Source organism: Acinonyx jubatus, chromosome E2, assembly GCF_027475565.1.
Source record: "Acinonyx jubatus isolate Ajub_Pintada_27869175 chromosome E2, VMU_Ajub_asm_v1.0, whole genome shotgun sequence".
Taxonomy (NCBI): domain Eukaryota; kingdom Metazoa; phylum Chordata; class Mammalia; order Carnivora; family Felidae; genus Acinonyx; species Acinonyx jubatus.
The window spans coordinates 35077610-35105251 of NC_069396.1; the positions used below are offsets into that span (position 1 = coordinate 35077610).

General features: G+C 45.7%; 1 protein-coding gene across 1 annotated transcript in view; it reads left to right on the top strand.

Annotated features, from left to right (window-relative positions):
• ABCC11 (ATP binding cassette subfamily C member 11) overlaps positions 1-27642 on the top strand; it is a 68785-nt gene that overhangs the window by 36303 nt on the left and 4840 nt on the right. The window contains exons 13-26 of the mRNA XM_015084035.3: positions 178-302; positions 2142-2214; positions 3896-4099; positions 5609-5743; positions 5830-5926; positions 7666-7755; positions 10294-10397; positions 12876-13073; positions 15340-15566; positions 15687-15824; positions 17269-17455; positions 21941-22030; positions 23407-23596; positions 24967-25126. Of these exons, the coding sequence (XP_014939521.2) occupies positions 178-302; positions 2142-2214; positions 3896-4099; positions 5609-5743; positions 5830-5926; positions 7666-7755; positions 10294-10397; positions 12876-13073; positions 15340-15566; positions 15687-15824; positions 17269-17455; positions 21941-22030; positions 23407-23596; positions 24967-25126 (2018 nt within the window). The remainder of the gene's footprint in view (positions 1-177; positions 303-2141; positions 2215-3895; positions 4100-5608; positions 5744-5829; positions 5927-7665; positions 7756-10293; positions 10398-12875; positions 13074-15339; positions 15567-15686; positions 15825-17268; positions 17456-21940; positions 22031-23406; positions 23597-24966; positions 25127-27642) is intronic.

Consider the following 27642-nt stretch of genomic DNA (forward strand, 5'->3'; position numbering starts at 1 on the left):
CAGGACCTTCCCTCAGACTCACTGGTGGGCCTGGCAGGACCACGTTAAAACTCCCATTTACATTGGAGAGCCCCGAGGGTCCCAGGGGGTGGTGGGTCACTGGACACTGTGGCTGCTGAGCCAGACAGGGTCCTCCCCTGTTCCACCCGGTCCTGAGGCTGACTCCCTTTGCTGCAGATGCACTTGCTGGAGGGCTCAGTAGGGGTGCATGGAAGCCTGGCTTATGTCCCCCAGCAGGCCTGGATCATCAGGGCTAGCGTCAGGGAGAACATCCTCATGGGAGGCCAGTACGACAAGGCCCGGTAAGCTTCTGGGAGGGCCCCGGAGGGACACAGGTGCGTGGGGCTGGTTGGGGGGAGGGATCCCCAGCTGTGAATAGTAATTTGACAACTGCCAACACTTGCTATGTGCTCACTTCTATGCGTCAACATATTTCCTCCTTGCTGTGAAAGAAAGATTATTATCATATCATTTTCTAGATGAGTCAGTTGAGGCCTCAAGAGGTGAAATGATTTGCCTAAAATCACAGACTGTGGAGTATATGATAGAATCAGGATCTGAACCCAGTTGCTATCAGAAATTCCATGCTTACCTGTTATATTATAGGAGTCAAAATAACCCTCTCCCTCCAACAACGGTACTTTAAAACTTCATTTGTATTAATGAATTCCCCACCTCTAAGTCAAAAGGTAAAGCAAATAGGGTGATGAGGTTGTGGGATGTAGAAGAAACCAGTACTGGTGAGCCACCACCACCATCCTTGCCCTTTGTGGCCTCTATCTCCCGGTCTGGGGTTTACCTGCTTCAGACATGCACTTGGAAGTTAGGAGTGAAGTCTATTCACCAAAACAGCCCTCAATGCTATAGCTGTGCTTCCAACTCTGGTGGACCCTGGCCTCCTTTGACCATTTGCTTGATTTTATAATCTGCCCCCAGTAGCAATGTTGAGGGGGATGGATGTACAGGTGTACGAACTGGTCACCTCCAGCTGGCTGTCCTGTGGGCTCCTCAGTGTCAAGTCCAACACCAGCTCATGAGCGCCCTGCTTGCCCAACCCCCATCCTGCCTGCTTCTCTTCCCAAGTTGTCCAATGTGGTTTAATGACATCAGTGAACTGTGTACCCCAGCAAGACTGATGCCTCGTCTTTTGATGCTGCACATCTAATTTGTCACTCACATTGGACAATTCTGTCTCCTATATATCTCTTGTATTTGTCTCTTCTTCTTCATCTCACTGCCAGTTCTTGCCTGCTATCTCTTGCTTGGACTGTTCCCGCTGCCCCTGCCCTTGGCTCCTTGTCTCCAGTCTTCTGCTCTTTCCACCTTGTGTCCTGCCTGCAGGGCAGCCATCCCCAAACACAACTCTCATCTTGTCATTGCTCTGCTTTCAGACTGATATAGCTCACAGGGCAGTTTTTTTTAAATATATGAAATTTATTGTCAAATTGGTTTCCATACAACATCCAGTGCTCATCCTAAAAGATGCCCTCTTCAATACCCATCACCCCCCCTCCCCCCCCCCACCCTCACAGGGCAGTTTTCAGGTATCTGGTCCAAAAGAAATGCACCAATTCTTAGACTCAGCACTGCTAGGTGTTTAATGTATAGGTAGTATCACCCATGAACACAAAGGCCCATATACCAGAATGCTCATATTACACATTGTTAATAGTACCAAAAGACTATAAAGAACCCCAATGTCCATCACAGGGACAGTGGTTAAATAATTTATGGTGCAGCCATATAATGAAATATTATGGTGCCATTAAAACAACACAAACCTATATATGCTGCACACAAACATATTTGACCACATTATTTCTGAATGAATATGTAAAAAACTATAATAGTGGCCGTTTCTGAGGTAAGCAACTGAGAGTCAAAGATGGGAGAGGCTTGCTTTTCATGATATCTTTTGTTGTTGATGTTGTTCTGTTCAAATATTTACTAAATGCACATATCAGATTAAAAGAAATGAAGGGAGGAAGGAAATGCAAAAAGCCTCCCATGCTTTACTGTTAAATGCTGGATCAAGTCCAAATTTCTTAACATGGAGTGAGAGACCTTTCCCTTCCTGACTTGGAAAGGCTGCAGGGCCTGTGGCTGGGCCACCTGTCCCTTCAGTTCTCTGTCCTTTGCAGGTACCTCCAGGTCCTCCATTGCTGCTCCCTGAACCGGGACCTGGAAATTCTGCCCTTTGGAGACATGACAGAGGTGAGTGGGAGGTGAGCACCCCCTGCCTCTGCTGTGATGGTGCCTTTGTAATGGTTTTTCTGGGGTCCTCATGCTGCCTCCCTGGGTATGTAGAGGAGGGATTCCAGCCCTTCCTTCCCAAAGCAGCTCATGGCCCTGTAGCTGCTGCCTCAAAGCCTTCCCCACCCAGAGAGGGAATTGGGGCTCATCTTATAGTGAGAGCTGGCAACAAGTCTACCTTACCCCACAAGGATGGGGAGCTGACCTCAAACTCCACCTTTGGAGCAAGAGCAGTGGAAACTCTGTGAAGATGAGAAACCTCCCATCCATTCCTCTTTCCTTTCCCTCCGCTCCCTCCCTCTCTGCCCCCTCTGGCCAGCTCTTCCTTTGCCAGTGGGAATAACAGCCATGGCTTCCCAATGGCGATATGATTCACATTTTCGTGATAATTGACCGTCTTTCACATCTGTAGCCACTTTTAATCTGCATAAAACCTTTATAAGATAAAAGGACTATTATTGTCTTGATTTTATGATATATTAATAGCTCAGTCTGCTGATCACCAGATGCAAAATTGTAGCAACCTGAATGCATTGTCTTAAGTGAACCTCAGGTAACTCTAGGAGGTTAGTGCTTTTATTATCCTTCTTTTAGAGATGGATACCCTTTACCCTGTAAACCCTTGAGAGCATAGAGCTCAGTTGTCTTATTCAGGGCTATCTCTTCAGTAGAAAGAACAAGTTCTGGTTTGTAGAATGGCGTCAATAAGAGTATGGACCTGGTCAAGCTTGAGGTCTAGATGAGCTGATATGTACGAAATGCCGTGAATAGTGCCCAGCTAGAGCAGGCGTTGGTTTATCATCACAGCACAGTAGGCACTTAGTAAGCATTTGTTGAGTGATGACTAAATGCAAACTAAGCCTTTGACTGGGTGAAGCAGTCTGTCCCAGGGCACACAGTGGTGAACTAGAGGCAGAGCAGTGACAGGAGGTTGCCCTGCTGCTCTTTAAACTCTGCTTCTTTTCTACAGAGACCATAAGAGTTCATGGTAGAGCAGGGATGGGGACTTAGGCCCTGGCACCCTTGTCTGCAGAGATGACTGAGGGACTGGCCAGCCAGCAGGTGCTGGCATGCTAGTCTGCAAGGGGACCCAAAACATGCTGTCCAGTAACTCTGGTTGCCTGTTACTGTTAGTAACTCCTGACATAAGGTGTATAAGGTACTCCTTCTCTTGACAGCAACAACAGAGCCCCCTTCTAGCCATTGCAGCTCTGTCCTGTTGAGCAGCTGTACACCATGCAAACAGTCTTAGACAGAGAGGGCTGATGATGCTGCAAGTCGATAGTCGCTGTCAACAGAAATTTAAAACCCAAATAAGACATAAGGAGGTGCTCTTCCTTAGGAATAATTTGTTTTATTAAATAGAGTTTTAAAATGCCACCTTAGAAGTTGACAGGTTTAGAAACATTGTATCTAATTATGAGTTATAAAATTTTAATTAGCTGAAAAATCAGTTTCTTCATTCCCTATTAAGCAAATTTTGAAAAATATTTAAAAAAATACCAGGGGTGCCAAATCACTAGGTGTCCAGGAGCATGCACCGAAGAGGTTCATTGTGTCATATGTGCCTACCTGGCTAACTTTGAGCATACCTGGCTGGGCTTGTTCTCTGGACACAGTGCCTTTGGCTGTCTATTTGCAGATTGGGGAGCGGGGCCTCAACCTCTCTGGGGGGCAGAAGCAGAGGATCAGCCTGGCCCGCGCTGTCTACTCTGACCACGAGCTCTATCTGCTGGACGACCCTCTATCTGCTGTGGACACCCACGTGGGGAAGCACATCTTTGAGGAGTGCATTAAAAAGATGCTTAGGGGGAAGACTGTCATTCTGGTGACCCACCAGCTGCAGGTGATCACCCTTTCAGGGCTCTGGCCATGATTGATGACTAATGTAGATCTGCACATTTTCTTTCTTTCTCTCTTTGTTTCTTTCTCTCTCTCTCTCTCTCTCTCTCTCTCTCTCTCTCTCTCTTTCTTTCGAGAGCCAGGAAGCAAGCAGGGGAGGGGCAGAGAGAGGGGGAGACAAAGGATCCAAAGTGAGCTCTGTGCTGACACCAGAGAGCCTGATGGGGGGGGGGGGCTTGAACTCACCAATCATGAGATCATGACCTGAGTTGAAGTCAGACGCTTAACCAACTGAGCCACCCAGGTGCCCGATGCTCACGTTTCTGCCATTGATTCAGTAACAACCTCACAGCAGCTACCTCTTCCTCTCAGACTAGACCTCAAAACTTGAGGAGCATTGTAAAAAACTTGGATGTCTTCTGCTTTCCCCATGGAGAGGGTAGGCTGGTAAATGGTTTCTGTGGCTGGTAAAAATTGAAACCAAATTTTAAGTTTTCCTTCAGATTTGATGGATTGACTTCTGCTTTTGAAGTTACAAAGAAATCTTTCAGAGAAGAATTCCCCAAGTCTCATGTTCTTGGATGAAGTACAGTGACCATGCTAGGTGCTGCCTCTCATAATGCCTTTGCCCTAGATATTCCCATACTTGGTTCTGGCCTCAAGGCATTATTATTATTTCTCCCTCTACTTCTATTTTGGCCTATTTTTTTTTTGGTACAAAATATTTAAGACATAAGAACAGTTTATTAAATAGTCTAATGAAAACCCATGTTTCTACCACCCAGAAGACACAATTGAACATAGATCCCGTCTCTGATTGCATTCTGTCTCCTGCCTCTTGTCCTCCTCACTTTCCTGTTTGTCATTCCTGTGCAGGCCTCCACACTCTTACAACACATGTAAGCACCTCTAGACATGGTAAAGTTCCCTTTTGAATATTTTAAAGCTTTATATAATTGATATTTTACTTCCTGCGTCCTTTGGTAATTTGCATGTTTTACCCAATATTGTATTTTTGAGATGTCCCATGTTGATACATGCAGCTTTTTAAAATTCTCACTGGTGTAGCAGTCCAATATCTGCATACAGCAGAATTTATTTCTCTGGGATCGACATCTAGGTTGTTTCTCATTTTTCATTTTTACAAAAAAAAAATGCTTTGACGTACGTCATTTCATATGTGTCTTTATGTATGTTTGAGAGTTTATTGGGATTAGAGTTTTAGGCATCCAATTGTTGGGTCATAATGCTTAAATATTTAATTTTACTAGATATTATCATGTTGTCTTCCACAGTATTTGGACTAATTTACAACCCCCTACCTTGTACGAGATTCCCTATACCTGCAGTCATCACCAATGCTTGCACTTATGCAATGTTTTAAGATTTTTGCCAACCTGAGGGGATAAAATAATATTTTATTATGATTTAAATTTATATTTTCCTTATGAGTGGTGAAGTAGGATATCTTTTTGTATGCTTACCAAAGGCTCTATTTCTTCTGGCTCTTCAGTATTTAGCATTTTGTGACCAGATCATTTTGCTAGAAGATGGGAAAATCTGTGAAAAAGGAATTCATAGTGAATTAATACAGAAAAAGGGACGATACGCCCAACTCATCCAGAACATGCAGGGAGAAGCCACACAGGTGATTTCCAACCCGCCCTACACTCACTGCCCATGTAGAGGAGCACCTCCTGCCCCCTGCATTCATGACATGTGCTTTCTTCCCAGGACCCACTGCAGGACACAGCAAAGACAGCAGAAGACTCTCAGGTGCAAGGGCAAGCCCAGACCACCTTCCAGGAAGAGTCTGTCTATGAAAATGCTGGTAATGGTGCTGGGCAACAGGGCAAGAACACCTGTGCATCTGCCTGGGTCCTCTAGAGGACCTAGCATTTCCTCCTGGACCCCAGACAGGGCCATGTCTTTCACTGGCCAGGATCCTAGACCACGTGATCCAAGTAGTTGAGGGTGGTGGGGTTCAGACTGTGCTGGTCAGGAGGCCTGAAGATCTAGGAAGTAAATGTTGTGGGGGGCAGAGTTGAGAGTGTGCAGAGGCAGACACAGAGTGTGGGTAGCTTTGGCCTGGAGTGGCATAAATTTAACTGTAAGGCATTTAAACCTTCAATCATTACATATTTGTTGAAAGCAAATGTTGAAAACAAAGGTATTAGAAATCAGAAATGAGGGACACCTAGGTGGCTCAGTCAGTTAAGTGTCCAGCTCTTGATTTCGGCTCAGGTCAATGATCTCACGTTGGTGAGTTCAAGCTCCGTGTCAGGCTCCATGATGATAGTGCGGAGCCTGCTTGGAATTCTCTCTCTCCCCTCTCTCTCTGCCCATTCATTGCCTGTGCATGCTCTCAGAGTAAATAAACTTAAAAAAAAAAAACAGATATGAATTGGGCCCAGTCTTGGATATCCAGAAGCTCACAGTCTAGCTCTTATCTGAAACAGGGCAGCAGGGCAGAAAGACCTTCATTTTTAAAGTAAGACAGTTCTCAATTTGAATTCCAACTCTGCTGCTTACAAAGCTGGGTGATCTTGGCAAAGCAACATAACCTCTCTGAACCCTCATTTGCAAAATTTAAGGTAACTAGTGCTTACTTTGTAGTGTTGTAGTGGAGATAAAATGAGGTCATGTGTAGGGAAGCCCCAGGATAATGCTTGGCCTATTAGAGGCTCTTGTCACCAAAATCATCTTTAGCAATGAAGCAGCCCGATTTGGGCAGAAGAATAATTGGAAGATCACAAAATGAAAAGTTGAAGAATCACTCTTCAGCAATTTTGAGCCATAAGTGGCAGGAACAGGTGCAGAATCTTTTTGAAGAAAATCTACTCTAAATATTTTCCATAATAGTGTGATTTCCCTCAAAATTCAAATTCCAGGAAGAGAGCCCTTTCCCCAGGGGAAATTAGGGCATTATTAGAAGAAGGGAGAGCCTTAGGCAGAAATGACAGATACCCCCACAGTGCTGCTTCCTTTTGTTGCTACTGTCATCAGTAGCATCTACTGGGACTTCAGGAACTCATCTCTCTGCCCTGCTCTAGGACAAGAGTCTAGACAGCTGTTTTTTTTTTTTTTTGAGGACTTCTCAGAAGAATATTCCTGCAAAGCATCTTAGCAATCATCTATAGGCTTGCCAGTTGTCAGACGAGGAAACAGAGAAGTTAAATGATTTGCCTAAGCTTGCAAAGTATTGCAATGACCATTCTGGAACCCAGTTTTCTGGTTCCATATCATTGCTTTCTTCATTCTCTCCTGCTGCCTCTCCCAACCCATCAAGATCTTGGGAACCCCTGGACACCAAGGATTATTGAATGGCTGGGGTTGAAACCCCTTTGCAGGCTGTGGAATTCAGGTCAAAGTTACCTTTGGCAGAGTTTTCCAAGGAAAACATGCTGGTTAGAATCAGACTTGGATGGGGCACTGCAGTTGGAAGATGAGGTCTCTGGAAAAGGGTGGAAGTCAGGGGTGGAAGGCTTCATAAAAAGTCTTCTTGACCTTGGAAGGCCATGCAAGTGATTGAAAGACACATCATTTCCTTGTTCTCTTACTCTGACCCAGTGCTGGAAAATCAGCTCACAAGGAAGGAGAAGATGAAAGAAGGGTCCCTGAGATGGAGTGTCTACCACCACTATATCCAGGCAACTGGAGGTACTGTATGTCAGCTGCCATGCCAGGCCTGGGGCTCTCTCTCTGATTGGACCTGACTGGAATGTGTGCAGTCATGCAAAGTAGAGAGGCACAGAGGAGTCATGCCATTCACGGGTTTGACCTGCAAAATTCCAATCTCAGCCACGCTCAACTACCACCATAGTCAGTGCTGGAAGTTAAGTTTCGTATTGTGTTAAAATGTACCTGAGATTTATTTTAATCAGGTATGGTAAGACGTGCAGGCATGGAAATTATTGCCACAAAGGGAGAAGTTTATGTTCACAGGACCCTAGGAACAGGAGACAGGGTATGCCATGCAGGGCCACATTGGTCAGGAGGCAGAGGGAAGGCCCCAAGGCCTTATTGGGGTTTTTGTGGGAAGGAGTGGGTGTGACAGGGTGGGTATGCTGAGTAAGTTTAGGATTATATAATTTGAATAATTGGGGGGGGGGGCTCTGGGCTATAGGACTGGTCCCTAGTTATTTGGAACCTGGACCTGGGGTGATTTAGGGCAGGAATGTTGGTTGGGTGTGTGAGTTTGATGCAGGATGAGGTTGGGAGTGTGGCTGTGGGTTGGTTGATTTGTACATCCCAAGTGTGCTCACAGGGAGTCATTTGCTGTTTCTAGGAATCAGCCCTGGGAAGAGCAGTCTCCTTAAGATCAAGGCCCAAGCTGCCATAGCACCAAGAATGGAGAAAATAAGAAAATGTAGTTCATACAGTACTCTTTGAGTGTTTTTCAAACTTTATGTCCTGACCCACTAGTGGGTTCTGAAATCAGTTGAGTGGATTTTAAGCAGCACTGAAAGAAATCCGATAGAAGAGAATAGAAATTGTCTGCTTCCATTTCATACAGTGACATTGGTGAAGCCTTTATCCTGGTGTGCATTCAAAATACATTTCTGATGGTGGGTGGCAGGCAGCTAGAAGTTTCAAAGCTACTGCTTTATTAAAGGGTATACATTACCAAATTCATATAAATATAACTGTACAATTTTATAAACACAAAACCAAGTATATGATACTGTACTTTTTAAGTAATTTAAGATATTTGTGAGAGTAACTGGGACTCCATGCCAAATTTTTACTTTTGATTGAATTTGGAACCTAACCCCATGTAAGGTGTATCTTCTTTCTACTTGTCTCAAGGAGGAAGAGGTAGGCTGTGCATAGATCACCATCCCTATTCCTTCTACCATGGGTAGCCCTGCAGGGCATAACATAGTGCCTAGCCAGAGAGGGGAGCAGCAGATGCCTGCAAATGCATGAATGAATCCAGCAACCAATTGATCTGTATTTACAAAGTACTTATTATGGGCCAGGCACTGTGCCAAGCTCCAGAGGAGAGGGGGGATAAAGGCCTCCAAGGGCCAGTCATGGAATCTAGCTGGAGAATTATGACATCTGCATTACCCAGGTAGTAAGAAAGATCTCTGTGGCTAGGCACAGTCTCAGATGTCATCAAAGAAGGGGTGACACTTGAGTGGAGCTTAAGGAAGGGTTGAATTCAAAAGAAGAAATATGGGCAAGGGGTTCCGTGGCTGGCTCATTCGGTGGAGCATGTGACTCTTGATCTCAGGGTTGTAAGGTCGAGCCCCATGTTGGGTGTAGAGATTACTTAAAAGTTAAAATCTTAACAACGCACACAAATATGGGAACGGAGCACAGACTGAGCAGGTGGGGAGAGTGCTGGGGGCAGGGACGTCTACAGAAGGAAGAGATGCACCCTGGGTTTTCCCATCCTTGGCTTAAAAAATTTTTTTTTAACATTTATGTATTTTTAAGAGACAGAGCATGAGTGGGGGAGGAACAGAGAGGGAGAGAGGGAGACACAGAATCTGAAGCATCCTCCAGGCTCTGACCATCTGCACAGAGCTTGACGCAGGACTCGAACTCACAAACCCTGAGATCATGACCTGAGCTGAAGTTGGATGCTTAACCGACAGAGTCACTTGGGTGCCCCGCATCCTTGGCTTTTTTGAATCCAAGCTCTACCACTTGCCAGCTCTATGACCTTGGGCAAGTTTCTTCCCTTCTTGGATACTCAGTAAATGGGTGCATGAATTCCAAATTCAGAGATAATGTCTGTGTTTAGTACTATGCCTGGTGCATAGTCCATAGTAGCACATACCACATAAAAGGTAGCTGATGTCATTTTTAAGACTGAATCCTCAGGACCTGCATAAGGGAGACTACTCTAGAATATTTCTTTTGTGCCAGGCACTGGGTTAGGTGTTTGGCACACATTATCACATATCCTCTTCAGAGTGATCCCATGCGGCTGGTATGACTACCATCACAATTTCATAGGTAAAACAGTGGAATGACTTTTGGTACTTTGCTCAGGCTAACATAGCCTGTAAGTAGTAGAGTCAGGACTTGACTACTGGGCTTCCTAACCTTGGAAGTCCTCCAAGGTGTCCAAGGTGGATGGGGGTCAAGGAGATCCAAGGGATTGGGATGGCTGAGCAACTTTGTCAACCATTATCCTTCACCTTTTTATGGCACCTGTGTGTTACCCCTTTCCTGTCTCTCCAGGTTACATGGCCTCTGCCATTGTTGTCTTTCTCATGATGGGGATTGTCTTCTTCACGGTCTTCAACTTCTGGTGGCTGAGCTATTGGTTGCAGCAGGGCTCAGGGGTAAGTGTCATGGTGGGAGTGGGGTGTGTTTCTGTGGGCTGATATGGAGTGGAGCACCACTCCTTGGGCCCCACGAGGGTCAGAGCATGGGTCAGGGAACCCCATGGCAAGCCTGAAGCCTGCCATTGCCAAGTTGACAAATGAAAAAGCTCTAGAGAGGACCTCTGAGAGCCAGACGTGGGGCTTCCCTCCCAGCTCTGACCCCCAGTGTTCATAGAATGAGCGGTCACCAGTGCAGTCTCGTCAGGACAAAACCAAGAGGTTTATGTCCCCAGACAGGTCCTCAAGAATGCTTTACATTCCATGGAGTGATCTTTCCTTTGATAGCCCTTTTGCCTTCTCATTCTGCTTTATTTAAAATGTGCCTCTGGACTCCTTGTTGGGGGCTGGGAGGACACATCACAGTTAAACACAGCTGATGTTAGTGAAAGCAGGGAAAACACATTTTACTCAGTCACTACTAATGGCAGGGGAAAGAGCTGAAAGTCATCCGATTTGTGCACAGGTGATTTGGGTGTTTTAAAGGGAGAATGAATGTGGGGACTGAATAGAGGCAGAGGAGTGAAATTTATCCAGGGTTGGTGAGTGTGAATGTGATGAGGTCAGCTGTGTCCATTAGCTGGCAGTTATCAAAGTTAGGACTAATCTCCCACAGGGACTAGGAGACAGAGGCCCTATCCTTCATGGTGATTACATTTTAAAGACATGGTCCCAGGTCCTTGGGAGAGATGCTCTGAGTTGTAAGAGCTATGTATTCACAGCTGTAAGCACTTTTTAGTGAGGGCTCCGAGAAAGGGAGGTCAGGGGCATGCTGTCAGGTGTTGGCTAGAACAAATGGTAACTTTTCCTGGTGGTGGTTGAGATTCCGCAGGCAGGCATTTTGATGGGGGGCGGGGGCTGGGGTCCTCCTAGGGACATGCCTTAAGCCTCTAGAAGCCATGCTGAAGTTTGGTCAAGTCTCTTAGCACAGGGGTTTGGTTGGAATTATTTTGTGTTGAGAGACCTGCAGTTCTCAGCCATTATGTGCCTGCTTAATTCATTCATCTTCCCAACCACATTTGGAGGTGGGTTCTGTCTCCATTTTATAGAGGATAGTGTGAAAAAGAACCTTCCCTGGGATGTGAAGTCCCCTGCTGGGACTTGAACTTGGTTCTTGATTCCAAGCCATGTTTACCCAAAGGAGTACTTGGTTAACTTTTTAAAAATATTCTTTTTGAAATGTTTATTTATTTTTGAGGAGATTTATTTATATTTGAGTGGAGCAGTAGAGGGGCATAGAGAGAGGTGGGGGGCAGAGGATCAGAAGTAGGCTCTGCGTTGACAGGCTGACAGCAGTGAGCCAATGTGGGGCTAGAACTCATGAGCCAGGAGATCATGACCTGAGCTGAAATCAAGAGTCTGCTGCTCAACCAACTGAGCCACCCAGGCGCCCCAATATAGCACAAATTCCTAATCACCATAGAGTGAATTTATCAAGCCTTTTCTACCCTGGCAGCCTTGCGGGTGCCTGATTCAGATGATCTGCCTCCCCAAAGAAAGAAAACTCACTATTTTGCTCTATTCCCACACAATGCTTCTGATATCTATTGTGCAGTTTTTTTCTGAAAGCAACCAACTCTCTAATGCTCTGGACAACATCTGTGTGTCCTACAATTCAAGTCAGTCTGACACCACCTGGAGTTAGTGCAGACTCCCCAGGTTAAGCACTCAGTCCCACAAGCTTGTCCCTGCTTCAGATGCCAATCACGAGTCTAGACCTCCTATAGTTCTGGCAGACCAGGTGTCAACTGGGGGTTCTCATGACCTCCTTTTTGGATTTGATCATCTGCTAGAATGGCTGACAGAACTCAGGGAATACTTTTACCAGTTTATTATAAGGGACATAATAAAGGATAGAGATGATTGGCCAGATGAAACAGTACATAGGGTGAGATCTAGAAAGGCTCCAGGTACAGGAGCTTCTGTTCCTGTGGAGTAGGGGTGCACAACCCTCATGCCATGTGAATGTATTCACCAACCCAGAAGCTCTCTAGACCCTGTACTTTAGGGATTTTTATGGTGGCTTCATCTTATAGGCATGATCAATTATTAATTCAACCTCCAGCTCCTCTCCCCAGCCAGATGGAGGGTGGGGTGGGGTGGGGTTGAAAGTTCTAAGCTTCTAGTAATGGCTTGGTCTTTCTGGTGACCAGTTCTCCATCCTGACGCTATCTAGCCCCCTCCTCACACCAGACATCTCACTGGCTACGAAAAGACACACTAGCTACAAAAAGCAATTAGAGATTGCTCCAGAGACTCCAAGGGTCTTAGAAGATTTTATGTCAGGAATCAGAGTCAACGTCCAAATATTAGAACAAAAGATGCTCCCAGCACCCCTATCACTTAGGGAATTACAGGGATTTTAGGAGCTCTGTGCCAGGAACTGGGCACAAGACCAACTATATGTCTTATCAAACCACACTCTGTTCTCTTTTGAAGACCAATAGCAGCCAAGAGAGCAATGGAACAATAGCAGACCCAGGCGACATACTGGACAACCCTCAGCTGCCAATTTACCACCTGGTGTATGGCCTCAGTGTGCTGTTGCTAATCTGCACGGGTCTCTGCTTCTCGAAGGCCTTCACCAAACTCACGAGGAAAGCATCCACCGCCCTGCACAGCAAACTCCTTAGCAAGGTATGGGCTTGGGTATTGGCTGCTGTTGCAGGCTGAGCCCTAGCCTGTCCCGCTTTTCTTTCTTTTTTTAATTACTAGACTTCATTTTTTGGAGAAGCTTTTGGTTTAAGAAAAATTAAGTGGAAAGTACAGAGTTCTCATATGCCCCTTACTAATCTCCCAGTTTCTTCTGTTATTAACATCTTGCATTAGAGCAGGATGGTTGTTACAATTGATGAGCTACTATCAATACATCATCATCATCATCATCATCATCATCATCATCAGTCCATGGTTTATCTAAAGTCTTCTTTATTCTGTACATCCTATAGACTTGGACAAATATATACTGACATGTATCTGCCATGCAGCATCATACAGAACAGTTTCATGCTGTAAAAATCTTCTGTGCTGTACCACTCATCCCTCCTTTCCCCTCAAATCCTAACAACCACTGATCTTTTTTTACTGTCTCCATAGTTTTTCCCTTTGCAGAATATAGTTGCAAGTGCACGCTGGGCCACTGGGTGGGTGGGAGCAAGCCACAGAATGAGCTGGGTGCCTGGAAACTATCCTGCTGTCAGCAGTGTGATTCTAAAAGGTAGTGTCCCTTGCTGGAGGGCCGGGCACACCAATGTTGGCCTCTGTTGGCTGAATACTGTCACATATAGTGTTGCTTATAATTGTCCCAAGTTCCTTTTCAAGTGGTACTATTATCCTTATTTTACATACAAGAAGTCTGACATCCTTGTGTGTCCTGATGAGAATGTATTATGGTTAAAATACCAAACTGCCTCTTGGAAATATCATTGCTCTCCCCCTCACCAGATGTTACTATGTGCAGGTTCTATGGTGGGCATTGGGCTTACAGTGGTGAATGAACAATTCAGGTATGGTTCAGACCATCATGGACTTATAGTCTACTGAGGGAGACTGATGAGAAAATAGGCTTGTTGTAACATAGTATGTAAAATTACCTACTGGGTGGGAGCCCATGGAGTCCTAAGAACCTAACCCCAGCATGTAGGTGATGGAGGGAAGGATGGAGTCCAAGCAGCCTTCTTGGAGGAAGGGACCTCTCTGCTATGACCTGAAGGGTGAGTCACATTCAGCCAGCTTAAATTAGGGGTTGAAGAGAAGCAGAGCATTTCTGGGAAATTTTATGATGCAAATAATTATTATTTATTAATAGTCAAAATGCACTTTCCTTCTCCCTCCCTCCTCCTTTTATTCCTTCCTTTACTTTTGGCCTTAATAGATAGGATTAACTTCTATTTATGTTTTGTTCTTGTGTTACAGCTTGAGAAATACATGGGGAAATGAAGTGGTCAGTTGGTCAGTTGCTCAGTGCCACAAACCTTTAAGAAATGCCTTCTGTAAAGAGTGTGGCTGTGCTGGGGCAGGGTGGTTGGGGAGCCTTGGGAGGTCTGGTCATGGTGTTGCCATTAACTACTTGGGTGACCTTGAGCAAATTGCTGAGCAACCTTCCCTTCTCTGGGCTTCAGTTTTCTCATCTGCAAAATGAGGACATGAACTAGATGCTTTTGCTAGAGCCCTTCCAGTACGAAATGTTCTTTGATCTCCAAAGGCCCTCATGTCCACTGCTTTTAGAGACCAAGTTAGGACACCATCTTCAAGAAAGGGCAGTCATGCTTAAATTCTACCCAAGACAACAAGTCATGTGCAATCGCAGTAGTATTACTGCTACTAATCTTCGGTAATCCTGATGAAAATGGTCCCATTTGTAGAAAATAATAAGTGCTGGTATTAATGGAATGCTAATTAGGATGCAGGAACTGTTCTGAGACTTTTAGTGTGTTACTTCTTCCTCCCTCTCCCTCCCTCCTCCCTTCCTTCAATCCTTTCCTTCCTTCCTTCCTTCCTTCCTCTCATAACAGGTTTATTAATATATAATTCATGTAATTATAAAGCTCACCCTTTTAAGCTGCATATCTCAGAGGTGTTTTTAGTCTATTTGCAGACTTGTGCAATCTTCACCATAACTCAGTAAAGTGTTGTTATCATCCCCATTTTACAAATGAGGACATTGAGACTCAGAGGGGTTAAGTAACTTGCCCAAAGTCACACAGCAGTAGGTGGAGGAGTTTGCTAACACTGGAACCCAGGCAGATTGACTATGGAGCTCATGCTTTTAGCCATTGCTCTAAACTGCCTCCCTTGCACACCCTTTAGGCTGTATCCTGCATCTCTTCAGGGCTGAGTATAACTGACATCTTCATCAAGTTCCAGAACTATCTCTTGATCTGGGTTGTTTTTGTCACTACAGGTTTTATGCTGCCCCATGAGCTTCTTTGACACAACCCCAACAGGCCGACTCCTGAACTGCTTTGCAGGGGACTTGGATCAGCTGGACCAGTTATTGCCCGTTGTTGCTGAAGAATTCTTAGTCCTGTTTTTGATGGTGGTCGCCATCTTGTTGGTTGTCAGTGTGCTGTCTCCATATATCCTGCTGATGGGAATCATATTAGTTACTGTTTGCCTTATTTATTATATGTAAGTGGGTTCTTTGTGCTTGTGAGCTGGGTCTGTGACTTGGGATACCAGGCTGGTATGTAGAACTGGTTGGTCCCTGAGGAGGACTGCCCAGGTCACTCACTCTCATTCTTGATGCAGGAAGTTTAAGATGGCCATCAACATGTTCAAGAGACTGGAGAATTATAGCCGCTCCCCTCTGCTCTCCCATATCCTCACTGCTCTGCAGGGCCTGAGCTCCATCCATGTCTATGGAAAAACTGAAGACTTCATCAGCAAGTGAGTCCTGTGCTGTCATCTGAGGATGATGGGGCAGTGGGGACTGTGGGAAGCAGGAAGGTGGCGAACAGAGGATCTGGAAATAGTGTTCTCTTCACATTATTTTATTCCATTTATTTCTGAGCTTCCAAGACCTCATCTATAAGATGATGCATATAGGAATAAGAAATATAAGTGATGCAGGAAATATTTGTAAACCTTAAAGACCTGTGGATATTGCATACACATATTAATATAATTAATAGTAAGAAGTGTTGCTGGGTCAGCACTTCTTGCATTGTTCTTTTTCTTTCACTTCCAAACAGGTATCTAATTTTAATAAAATACACGAAGCAATAGCTTTCTAAATAACAGAATTTCCTTCACTATTCATAACTATAGGTTTGTATTCTAAATGCTTGTTGATACAAACAAAAACACCCTATGATTGATGTTGAGCCTTAATTGTATCATATGAACTTACCCATTTGTAAAGATCAATCACACATGATCTGCCTTGAACTATAAGAGGCTCACAGTCTGGTGGAAGACAGGAGACACATACACACATTTTTGTAATAATACAGGGTTAAAAATGACTAATAACATAGGAGAAAAGCAGATAAAAGTCCATAAGGGTTCAGGGGGAACTTTAAAAAAAGGGGGGATGCCTGGGTGGTTCAGTAGGCTAAGCTTCTGACTCTTGATCTCAACTCAGGTCATGATCTCATGGTTTGTGGGATTGAGCCCCACGTCAGTCTCTGCACTGACAGTGTGGAGCCTGCTTGGGATTCTCTCTCTCCCTCTCTCTCTCTGCCTCTCTCTCTCAAAATAAATAAATAAACTTAGAAAAAAAAAGACTTCAAGGGGGAAAGAGGTGGCATTGAGCCATCTGAAATGGGTTTGAAGCCTGGTAAGATTTGAGTGTGGGAGACAGTGTATGTCTGGTTAATTGGAATAATGGATGAACCATGGAACCAAGTCTCTCAGTGGGACTAGAGAGCACTCAAGGACTGTGCAGGTGCTGGGACTGAGGGCATCTTCAAATGATGCATTCATTCACCTACTGGGTGCTCAGAGCCACAGGGAAGATGGTAGTGAATAAGACAGACACAGCCCCTTCTCCAAGGTGGATAGATACTTGGAAGGGGTTGCTTCCCCTCACTCATGAGTAGATCCTGACATTTATTCACTCTTATTGTCCTGGGTAGGGAACTTCCCCTAACTGATGATCAAGGCCTAGGGAAGAGCCTGGGCTGATAAGTCAGTCAGAGCCTACTCCTAGATCTGGGGTCAGGTCAACTCCATGACCGAGAAAGGGGCAGGGAGAAGGCCCCCAAAGATAATTCAGGTTCCTTGGGTGGAGTGGGGAGCCGGATGCTGGAGGAAGCAACCAGTGTCCACTCCCAGGAAACTCTGGGTTAGACAAACACATGTTGTTTTCAGGTTGTCCTTTCTTTCTCAGGTTTAAGAGGCTGAGTGATATACAGAATAACTACATGCTGATGTTCCTGTCTTCCTCGAGATGGATAGCACTGAGGCTGGAGACCATGACCAACCTGCTGACCTTGACTGTGGCCTTGTTTGTGGCTTTTGGCATTTCCTCTGCCCCATATTCCTATAAAGCTATGGCTATTAGCCTCATCCTGCAGGTGAGGGAGGGACTCTCAGATAGTGGGGTTTTGGCTTGTGGCCTGTGGACAGACTCAGGGGTTCATGGGACTTTGATAACACCTTGGGTTTGGCCATTTGTGGCTTTATGAGTTGTGTGCTTGGCCTTCTGAATCTTCTGATTTCCTGTTTTCCTGTCACCTCTGAACTGGGAAGTCTATATTTAAAGCTATTTAATGGAATCTTAGAGTATTGGGATTGAATGGAACCCGCAGGCAGTCCAGTCCAACCCTCTTATTGTGCAGATGGGGACATTGAAGCCCAGAAAGGGAAATATTTGTCTGAATGTATAGAGCACTAGAAGTAGAGCCAGAATGGGGCACCTGGGTGGCTCACGCAGTTGAACATCTGACTTTGGCTCAGTTCATGATCCCATGGTTCCTGTGTTCAAGCCTTGCGTCGGGCTCTGTGCTGACAGCTCAAAGCCTGGAGCCTGCTTCAGATTCTGTGTCTCCCTCTCTCTCTTTCTGCCCCTCCCCTGCTTGTGCTCTGTCTCTGTCTGTCTGTTTCTCTGTTTCTCTTTCTCTCTCTCAAAAATAAATAAACATTAAAAAATAAAGAAGTAGAGCCAGGGTAAGAACCAAGACCTGCTATTTGCTGTCTGGTATGTTTTCACTTTACTATCATTCGTTGAGTTAGCTATCAGGCTTCCTTCAGTTATCTAAGGAGTCATCCAGTCCCTCCCCTGAAACAGATCTTCTCAGACTTTAAAGTGCACAGGACTTGAAGCAGAACACTTTGCCCCAGCCTTGCAGGAATGTTCGGCCTGGGCACTGGTACAACTGACAGGAGGACCATGCTCTAGAGCACAGCCTTGGGTTTTCAGAGTCAGGTCCTGGGTGGGTAGGGTCTCGGAATCTAATTTTAAAAGCAGATTCTCTAGGGGATTCTGATGTAGCAGCCTGCAAAGCTCCTGGCCTGAGTTCCTCCATGTCCACTACACTGGGGCATGAGAGGGTCTAGCTGGCCAAGTTCATGTCTGCAGGGTCAGTCCAGTGGAAGGGCTAGCCACAAGGGCTGTGAGGCCAGAGGCTGGCTTTGCAGCCACCTGGGGGAACACTGGTTACACAGTTCCAGCTCCCCGAGGGGGTGCTCATTAACTGCCTTCTCTATGGTCATGTGGCTTTCTCTCTAACTGGCTTTGGGTCTCATGTGTCCCAATGGTGAGGCATCTTTTGGGTATGCCAAGGGGCTCCATCTTGCTCCTTGTTGAGCCCCTGCAGCAGGTATATATTTGCATAAATATGCAGTCCTGTACATGCACAGCCATGCCTATGTGTGTGGAGCCTTCTGCAGGCACCCAGGCCATGCAGGTGGCTGTGCCGTGCTCACACTTGCAGACAGCTTACCAGTGCAACAACATGGAATGTACTGGACACTTGCACTGAGCTAGCACTTTGCTAGGTGCTTGTTGCACTTTCTTGCATTGAATTCTTACTACATTCCATGAGCTATAGCAAAATGGTTAAGATTGTGTGCTTTGGAATGTGGGTTCAAGCCAGGCTCTGCCCATTATTAGCTTTGGGGAAGCCTCTTACCCTCCTTGTACCTGGGGTTCTTCATTTTGTAAAAAGGAGATAATACAAGTTCCAAAATTACAGATTTGTGAGACATGTATAAACATGAGGATTAATGCATGTTGAACACCTAGAACAGTGCTTGGCCCAGAATAAATGCTCAGTAAATGTTAGCTGTTACTGTTCCTCACTTACAGGTAGGAAGTCAGAACTTCAGAGTTCCGTAACTTGCCCTGGTTCCCACAGCTGGTGAGAGATAGGTTTGTCCCTAGTGGGTCACACTCCTCTCCTCTCTGTCTTCCTCTCTCTGACAAATACACATATGTGCATGTGCACGCACACACACACACACACACACACACACACACACACATGCATGTGCCAGTGCAGAGTTGCCCCCAAACCTTCCAGAACTCAGGGAGAGGTACCACACTGGTGTCAAAGGGGATCTGGAGTCACCAAGGCCAGATATCCCTCCTGGTTCCTATATGACATGGGCCAGGGGGGCAAAGCTTGGGGCAATATTATCGTGTGCTGGCCCAGGCAAGAGGGGCGGGGTCTCATCTCTCCCAGGGTGCACTGTGCACATGAGGCACCTCTCAAAGGTCTCCCCAGCTTGTTCCATCACAGGAAACTAGTTAGGAGTTCTGCTGGAGGCCTGACTGCTTCAAAATGGCCCTGAATTTATTTTTTCTTCTCCACGTCTGCTGTCCTATTCAAGTGTCTCATCTCTATCCTAGGTAGCAACCTCGAAGCCTCCTCTCCTCCCCTTGAAGCCCCTCCTGTCTACCTCCTACATCTCACCAGATTGACCTTTAGTTACAGTTTTCCTGATGTCACTGTCTTGTTTAGAGCCCTCAGAGATTCCCTGTCTCCTTATGCTAAACCTAAGCTATGGGCCGTGCCCTCAGGCCCCTCAAATCTGGCCCTGTGACCCCAGCATACATCTTTCCTCTGGCCACACTGGTGCCTTGCTGACTTCTGCATGCACTCTCAATGAAATTATGTTCAAGCTTTGGGTGGCAGGAATCACACACCATGTTGCTTTGCAACCTTAAGAACTGTAAATAATTGAGATGCTCCTGGCCTCCAGCCAGCAAATGCTAGAACCAGTTCAAAATGGCCTTGGCAGTTTGGAGGCTTATTATGTGATGTATCCAGAAGGCTGGGGTAAGCTCTTCTTTGTTAATTTAGTGACCTAGCATGAATCCATGAGCATTCTATCTTTTTGCCCTGGCATCCACATCCTGGCTTCATCCTCAGGATTGTCTATTCAAGGTCACAAAATGGCTGCTGCAGCCCCAAGCAACATATCCTCAGCAAATAACCACCAAAAGTTAGAAAGGAGAAAACTTTTTTCATGTGCCCTGTTTTAAGAACAAGGAGCAGCTTCCCAGAATACTCCCATCTGACTCTTCCTCATGCTTCATTGGCCAGGATTGTAGCATGGCTCACACCTTAAACCTATCAATGACAAGAGGAATGGAGTTAACCAAGTCTCCCTGGAGCACCAGGCTGCCAGATGCCTGAGCATAATGGAGGTTGTGCTAGCAAGAAAGAAAAAAGGGACCGGCTACTAACAAGGCAACCAGCCATGTCTGATACACTGACTGGAGGAAAGGCAGTCTCCTTGGGCTCCTTTCCAACTGTCAGTGTCATTTCATTATGGCATCCACCTTCTCTGACTTCTAAAGGGCTTTCCTTCCCCTTCCCATACTCTTTGTTCCAGTCATAGCCGAATGGCATGCAAGGCCTTGAATATATCCTGCTACTTACTATTTTCAGGACTTTGTCCCCTCTCTATGGAGTGCCTTTCTCCACCCATTTTTAACCTGCTAAATCCCACCTCTCCTTAAAATGAAACTCCTGTGCCAACTGCTGCAGGAAGACTTCCCTGTGGCCCTTGTCTGGGGGGACCTTGTCTGGGGGGTTCCTTAATGGCTCCCCATAGTGCCTCCCAGGGTGAAGTACATCTGCTTGTGCTGGCATTCTCTGTTGACCCATCTGTCTCCCCACCTGACTGGGAGCTCCTTGAGGGCAGGGCCTGGGTCTGTTGCAGTTTGGGGCACAGATCCTGGCTTGGCACATGGCATAGAGCCCTCAGGGAGTGTGCTGAATGAATTCATAGTGAACTTATTGTCTAGCACTTTCTTCATGGCCTGTTTGCCCACATCTTGGACCAGGGGGATGGGGAGTATGAAGATTGGGTTCCCCATCTCAGCTCTACCTCCAGGTTCCAGGTGATTCTGTGTATGCTATTTCCACTTTTGGGCCTCAGTTGTCCTCATCTCTGGTGCTTCCAATTCCTGAGCATCCCTGAGACTCCTTAAAGGCAAGGCCAGAAACAAGGACTTGGGTGTAGGCAGATTATTTGAGATGTGCTCCTAAGAAACATGACTGAGGGAGCAGGAGAGAGAGAGGCAGGGAAGGAGAAACTCTGTTATGGGCAAGTGTCATTGAGATTGCTGTTTCTGGGTCACCACCTCTCAACTCTACTGGCACCTTCTGAGAAGCAAATAGGATGCTCCCTGGATTGTCCCCCAGAGACTGAGGGACAGGAGCCTTCATTTACTGGCTCCTTTCCCCATTAGTTGAGGGTTTGCCCACAGCACTTTCACTCCCCTGTGTTTTGGGGCTGCAACTGTGCATGGACAGAAGGGGCTCCTGTGGTGTGAGTGAAGGTTTTGAGCAGAAAGCAGAAATACACACAAAGGGTACTTGAGGTGGGATAGTGTCAGTGGTGTCTTGCCCAGAACTGCACGCCATCACGCAGCTAACCTCAGAAGTGGGCTTGGGGGGCACCAAAGGTATCTGCTCCACTCTTGTAAGGAAATTGTCTTAGTTTGAGAAGTCACTCAGGAGGGGTGGTGATGAGTGTTTTTTAGGGGCATTGAAATCCTAAGCACACCCCTGTCAGTTTCTTGACCTGATGCTTCTCCTTCACTCCAGCTGGCATCCAACTTCCAGGCCACTGCCCGGGTTGGTTCAGAGGCAGAGGCGTACTTCACTTCTGCAGAGAGGATGCTGCAGTACATGAAGGTGGGATGCAGGTCTGGGTTCGGTGTGGGGAGCTCAGGAAGTTTTCACACCCATGTCTGGGGTTCAGCTTCCATGGCCTCTGCAAGCTCCAGCACCCCAGGGATCCTGAGACTTTTTCAAGAGGCAATTGCAGCCCCTCCCCATCTTCCCTGGACCTGTGGATGTCATTTCTTAGAAACCCTTCCATACTCTATGGCCCATTTTCATCACATCCCCCACAGCTTTCCTGGATGTAGAGAGAATAATCTGCCCTTTTTAGAAATGAGAGTTTTGCTCAAGTATAAAAACAATAATAATGTCAATAATAATTGGTATTATTATTATTATTGCTTCTATTTGTGTTGGAGTAGTTAAGAACACAGGTTTTAGAGCCAGATCACCTGGGTTCAAGTCCAAGCTTTGCCACTTGAGTCAGCTGTGTAAACTGGGGACAGGTCACTGTATCTACTTCATTGGGTTATTACAAAGATTAAATAACACAATATGTAAAGCACTTAGTACAGTGCCTGGCTCACAGTAAAGGCTCAATATTTTTATATATAGATTATCTCATGGAACCACAAAACACTTTTATAAGGTTGATTGAATTATCATCCCCCTGGAAGAGGAAACTGAGGCTTGGCCAGGCTCAGCATCTTGCTTAAGATTGCACAGCCGGGGACTGGCAGAGCCTTTAAAACCAGTTCTCCAGCCCCTGTTAATAGGAGCAGAATTTGTGAATCATAGAACTTTGATTTAACATGAAGGGATGCTATTGTACATAGCACCTGTGGTGAAGGTCTGTGACTTGTGGATTGTGCTTCTTTTCCATCATTCAGGCCTCAGGACATACCCAGCTGTGCTTGATTCAGTTATGAGCTTGAAGTCAGGCAGTCCTGGTCTGAGTTCATAAGCTCTATGATCTTAAATAAGTCATTTAACCCATTTGAGACTCTATTTCCTTGTGTGTGAAATGCATTTAAAATTACCTACCTCATTGATAAGGATAGAGGGAGCATAAGTCTGCACAAGGCCGCTGAGCTATAAAACATGCCCCAAAGGGGTCAGTTAGCTCTGCTGCCTTTATTGTCACTGTTCTAGATTCTATTTCTTTAGAGCCTCACATAATAAATTAGAATAAGTTCTCTATGTTAATAACAGGGGGGCTAGCCAAATGGTCTCTCACTTTTTGGGGTTAAAATTATGTGCATGTCAGGTAAGTGGAGCAGGATGTTCCTCTTGGGGTGCTCCTGCAATTACACAGCTGGTGGCTTGAGCCCAGTGTGAGACAGGCTGGGGTGGGTTACACACCCAACAGCTGGAAGCCAGTGGGTCAGCAGGAGATAGGCAGAGATTAATGATAACTATTTATTTCTTTTTCTTTCTTCAAAAATGAGATGTGTGTCCCTGAGGCTCCTTTGCACATAGAAGGCATGAGCTGTCCCCCTGGGTGGCCACAGCATGGAGAAATCACATTCCAGGATTATCAGATGAAATACAGAGACAACACACCCATTATCCTTAATGGCATCAACCTGACAATTCATGGCCAAGAAGTGGTGGGCATCGTGGGAAGGACAGGCTCTGGTGAGTGGCATGTCCTGGGGCACCCCCTGTCCTCAACTTTGACCTGTGGGTGTTGGACCTATTTCCAGGCATGTGTTTACTCAGTGACCCCACAGATGTTTATTGGGCCCTCACTTTATACCATGCACTAGTAAACAGAACCCAGGGTCCTGCTATCATGGAAAAAGTCCTGCTTTTCCACTGGAAAAGATAGGTGTTAAGTCATCAAATTAGGAAATAAATAAGGTAATTACAGATTGTGATGAATGTCATGGAGGAAGTAAAAGGGTGCCATTAACAGAGTAATGGGGCTGAGCTCTGGTGAGCTACAGTGGCCTGGGCTCTGAGGCCAGCATTTTAGCTGAGCCAGGAAGGATGGATAGGGTGCAGGGGAGGAGTGTTTCAAGCAAGGGGCATTACAGGGCTCTGTTAGGGCGAAGAGCAGGTCCAGGAGTGAAGTCCAGGTCCTGCTTCTCCTTCCTTCTTACCATTCCTAGACCTCTCTTATCAGCCTCCTTCTTTGTCCTCTCCGTTATGACTTCTTTCCCTCCCTTCCTCTCTTATTACTTTTGGGAGGTCTGGTCTAAGTGTAGCTCCCTCCTTTTTTACATTGTTCAAAGACGCTCCTCAGACTTGATTCTTGCCCCACTCTTGTGTGCCTAGGAGCTGCCTCCTCCAGGTAGACCTCTAGGAAGACAAGAACCTTCATGGGTCTCCACTTCCTCAGGCCCCCTGCAGGCCTTGCACTCCTGCTAGGTGAAGAGCTTCTACCTGTGTTCTTTGGTGTGTCCTTCCCTTTCTACTTCTTGCCTGCAATTGGCCTGAGAGGGCTGCAGTCTGACGTAGAGAAGCTACTATGGGTCTAGGATGTGATGAAGAAAGGTGAGGAGGGCAGAATGTTGAACTGGAGAGGACTGTTCTCTCTCAAGGAAGCAGCCGCACTTAGCTCCTGCTGCTCGTTATGTGGGAGGATGTGGGACTAGTGTTGCCAGTTCTAGGATTCAAGAAGAGCATGCTATTTGAAATTTTGTACATAGGAAAAAAAAAAAGAAATTTTGTACATAGGATCTTTGGATTTTTTAAATGCTGGCAAAAATTTAGAAAATAACAGTAGCACTGTGTGTGTGAAACAGAATATATGAATGGCTGGATATACCCAGGGGCTCCAGTTGTGCCCTCTGATCTAGGCTGTAAGAAATCTGCTCATGGTTTGGGGCATTAGTTGGAGCAGAGACTCCACTCCTCTTCTGCTCTCTCAGGGCTCAGGATGACAAAGGATGGGCCATGGAGGGAAGCAGGTCAGGTGTGAACTCCAGGTGTGGCCTGTGCTGCTTCTAGTGCAAATCAGGAAACTGCCTTTTTAGTGCCCCTGCATATTTCTTGCCCAACAGGGAAGTCCTCCTTGGGAGTGGCTCTCTTCCGCCTGGTGGAGCCTGCAGCAGGCCGGATTCTCATAGATGGTGTGGACATCAGCAGTATTGCCCTGGAGGACCTGCGGTCCAGGTTCTCAGTTGTCCCTCAAGATCCTGTCCTGCTTTCAGGAACCATCAGGTAAAGCAGAGGATGGGGTCCTGGGAGGGGTGGCAGGACCAGGATGCCAGGGCTGGGCTGTCTTTGGTTAGCTGGTGCCCAGTGCTCCAGTTTTGGGGCCTCTGATCTCTTGGCAAGCTGGGCCACTCACTGGGACTCACTGAAATGTTCCTGAAGATTGAATGAAGCCCTGATATACACAAGAGCACTTTGTAAACTATAATGTGGTAAACAAAAGAAAGGCATAATTTTTAGTTTTTTAAAAACTGATGGGATTGGTCAGATTTTAGTTCACCATTAAGCATTTGCATTATGGCTACCACTTTATTCTTTTATGTCTAGATGTGGTTTATTCTCTTCTCTCCTCCCACTGGATAAAGCTGAAGGAGGCATTTAGGCTAGATGTTAGGGAACATTTCTTCACAGGATGCACATTCCAGGCAGAGGAGAAGTGAACAAGAATCCAGGCAGTTCAGTCAGCAAAGCAGATGGAACTGGATCTTTCAGCCTCTTCACCTTTCTATTTCCTCAGATGTCAACTCTGGGACTAAACTTTATCCAGATTCATACTCCTACTTAACAGTGCACATTAAAGCTATGTTGGAACATTAAGGCATGGAGATTGAGGAAGTCTAATGCATTAAAGATGAAGCTAGATTCATTTTTTAGGGATGTTTAAGGGGCATTATCAGAGGCAAGAGGATAAACTGACCCCTAGAGCTCCATTCAATCATTTATTCATTTACTCATTATTACTTCCTCCCTTTCTTCCCCTCCTTGCTTTCTTCCTCCCTTCTGCCTCTTTCCTTCTCTCCCTCCCTTTCATTTCTTCCTTCTCTCCCTCCCTCCCCTTCCTTCCTCTGTTCCTTCCTTCCTTCCTTCCTTCCTTCCTTCCTTCCTTCCTTCCTTCCCTCCTTCCTTCCTTCCTCCCTCCCATTCCTTTCTTTCTTCCCTCTCCTTCCTTTCCTCCCTCCCTTTCCTGCTTCCTTCCTTCCATCCTTCCTCTCTCCCTCTCTCCCCCCTCCCTTCTTTCATTCATTTAATTTACCTTTTCTGAGGCTTTCCTAGGTCCAGACATTGTACTAAGGCCTGAGGACACTTGGATGAATGATCACTGCCTGTACTCCTCCTGAGGAGTTCAGAATGTAGTCATGGGGTGGGTGGGTGGGTATAGAGACATAAGAACCAACAGATTATAATACAAGGGGATATTTACCAGATCAGAGATATGAACAAAGTGTGAAAGGAGCCCAGAAGTAGGTCAAATAGCCCTACTTGGGTGAATCCAGAAAGGCTCCATAGAGGAAAGGATATTTGAGCAGAGCCTTGAAGGATAAGTAGGAGCTTGTCTGGAAGAAAAAGGGGAGAAAGACTTTTTAGGAAGAGTGCATAGTATGTGCACAAACAGGGGACTTTAAAATGGTTGTGTTAGGGGAATGAGATAATATTTAGTGATAGATCTCTGTGTTAAGCTAGAACCTGGACAAATCTATTGTGCCTTGGTATAGGTGTAATAAAAATATGAATTAACATTTTTTGAGCATTTATATGTGCTAGCCCATGCTTTAATGTTCTGTCTCATTTAACTGTCACCCCAACCCTATGAGGTAGGCACTACTGTTACCTTACTTTATAGGGGAAGACACTGAACTTAGACAGGAAAAGTGACTTGTTTCAGGAGACACACAAGTAAATGGTAAAGATGAGGTATAACTCCAGGTAGTCTCATGCCTTAGCCAGTGATATTCCCCCCTTGCAGCAGGGAGAAGTGTGAACTAGAATAGAGGAGACCTGGGTTCTCTATCCATTACAGTTTCATCTATCTCTGAGTGTCTCTGATTCTAGCCTATCTCTCAGACTGACTTGTGGTGTGACCTTGAACAAGCATTTAACACTGATAAGCCATAATTTCCCCATCAACCAAAGGGGTATACCCATCCCTTGAGGGGAAAGGGTGTCAATGAGTCTGTCTATGAAAATGTTTTGGAGACTATCAAATATCATGCAGATAAGACATTTTACCTCCTGCTTTAATACAATCTAGCCCTACACACAAAATGTGTGTGTGTGCCAAAACTGGGGACAGATAAAGCAGAGATTAAGAATAGGTTTTAATCAGAGGTGCCTGGCTGGCTCAGTTGGTTAAGCATGTGACTTCAGCTCATGTCATGATCTCGCAGTTTGAGAGTTTATGAGGTTGAGCCCTGCATCAGGCTGACAGTTCAGAGCCTGGAGCCTTCTTCAGATTCTCTCTCTGTCTCTCTCTCTCTCCCTCTCTCTGCCCCTCACCTACTTGTGCTCTCTCTCTCTCAAAAATAAATAAAACATTAAAAAATATTTTGGAGAAAAAGAATAGGTTTTAATCAGGACTGAGTGGTTGCATAACGCAGGAGAATTAATAATGTTGCCTATGCCAAATGAAAGTGAAAACTTTAATGGGTATAAAGTCCAGGTAGATCCCAACCTGATGTTGCTTGGATGATCGATTAGGATTTTTTTCACTGCAAAAGACAGAAAAATCAACCCCACCACAGTGA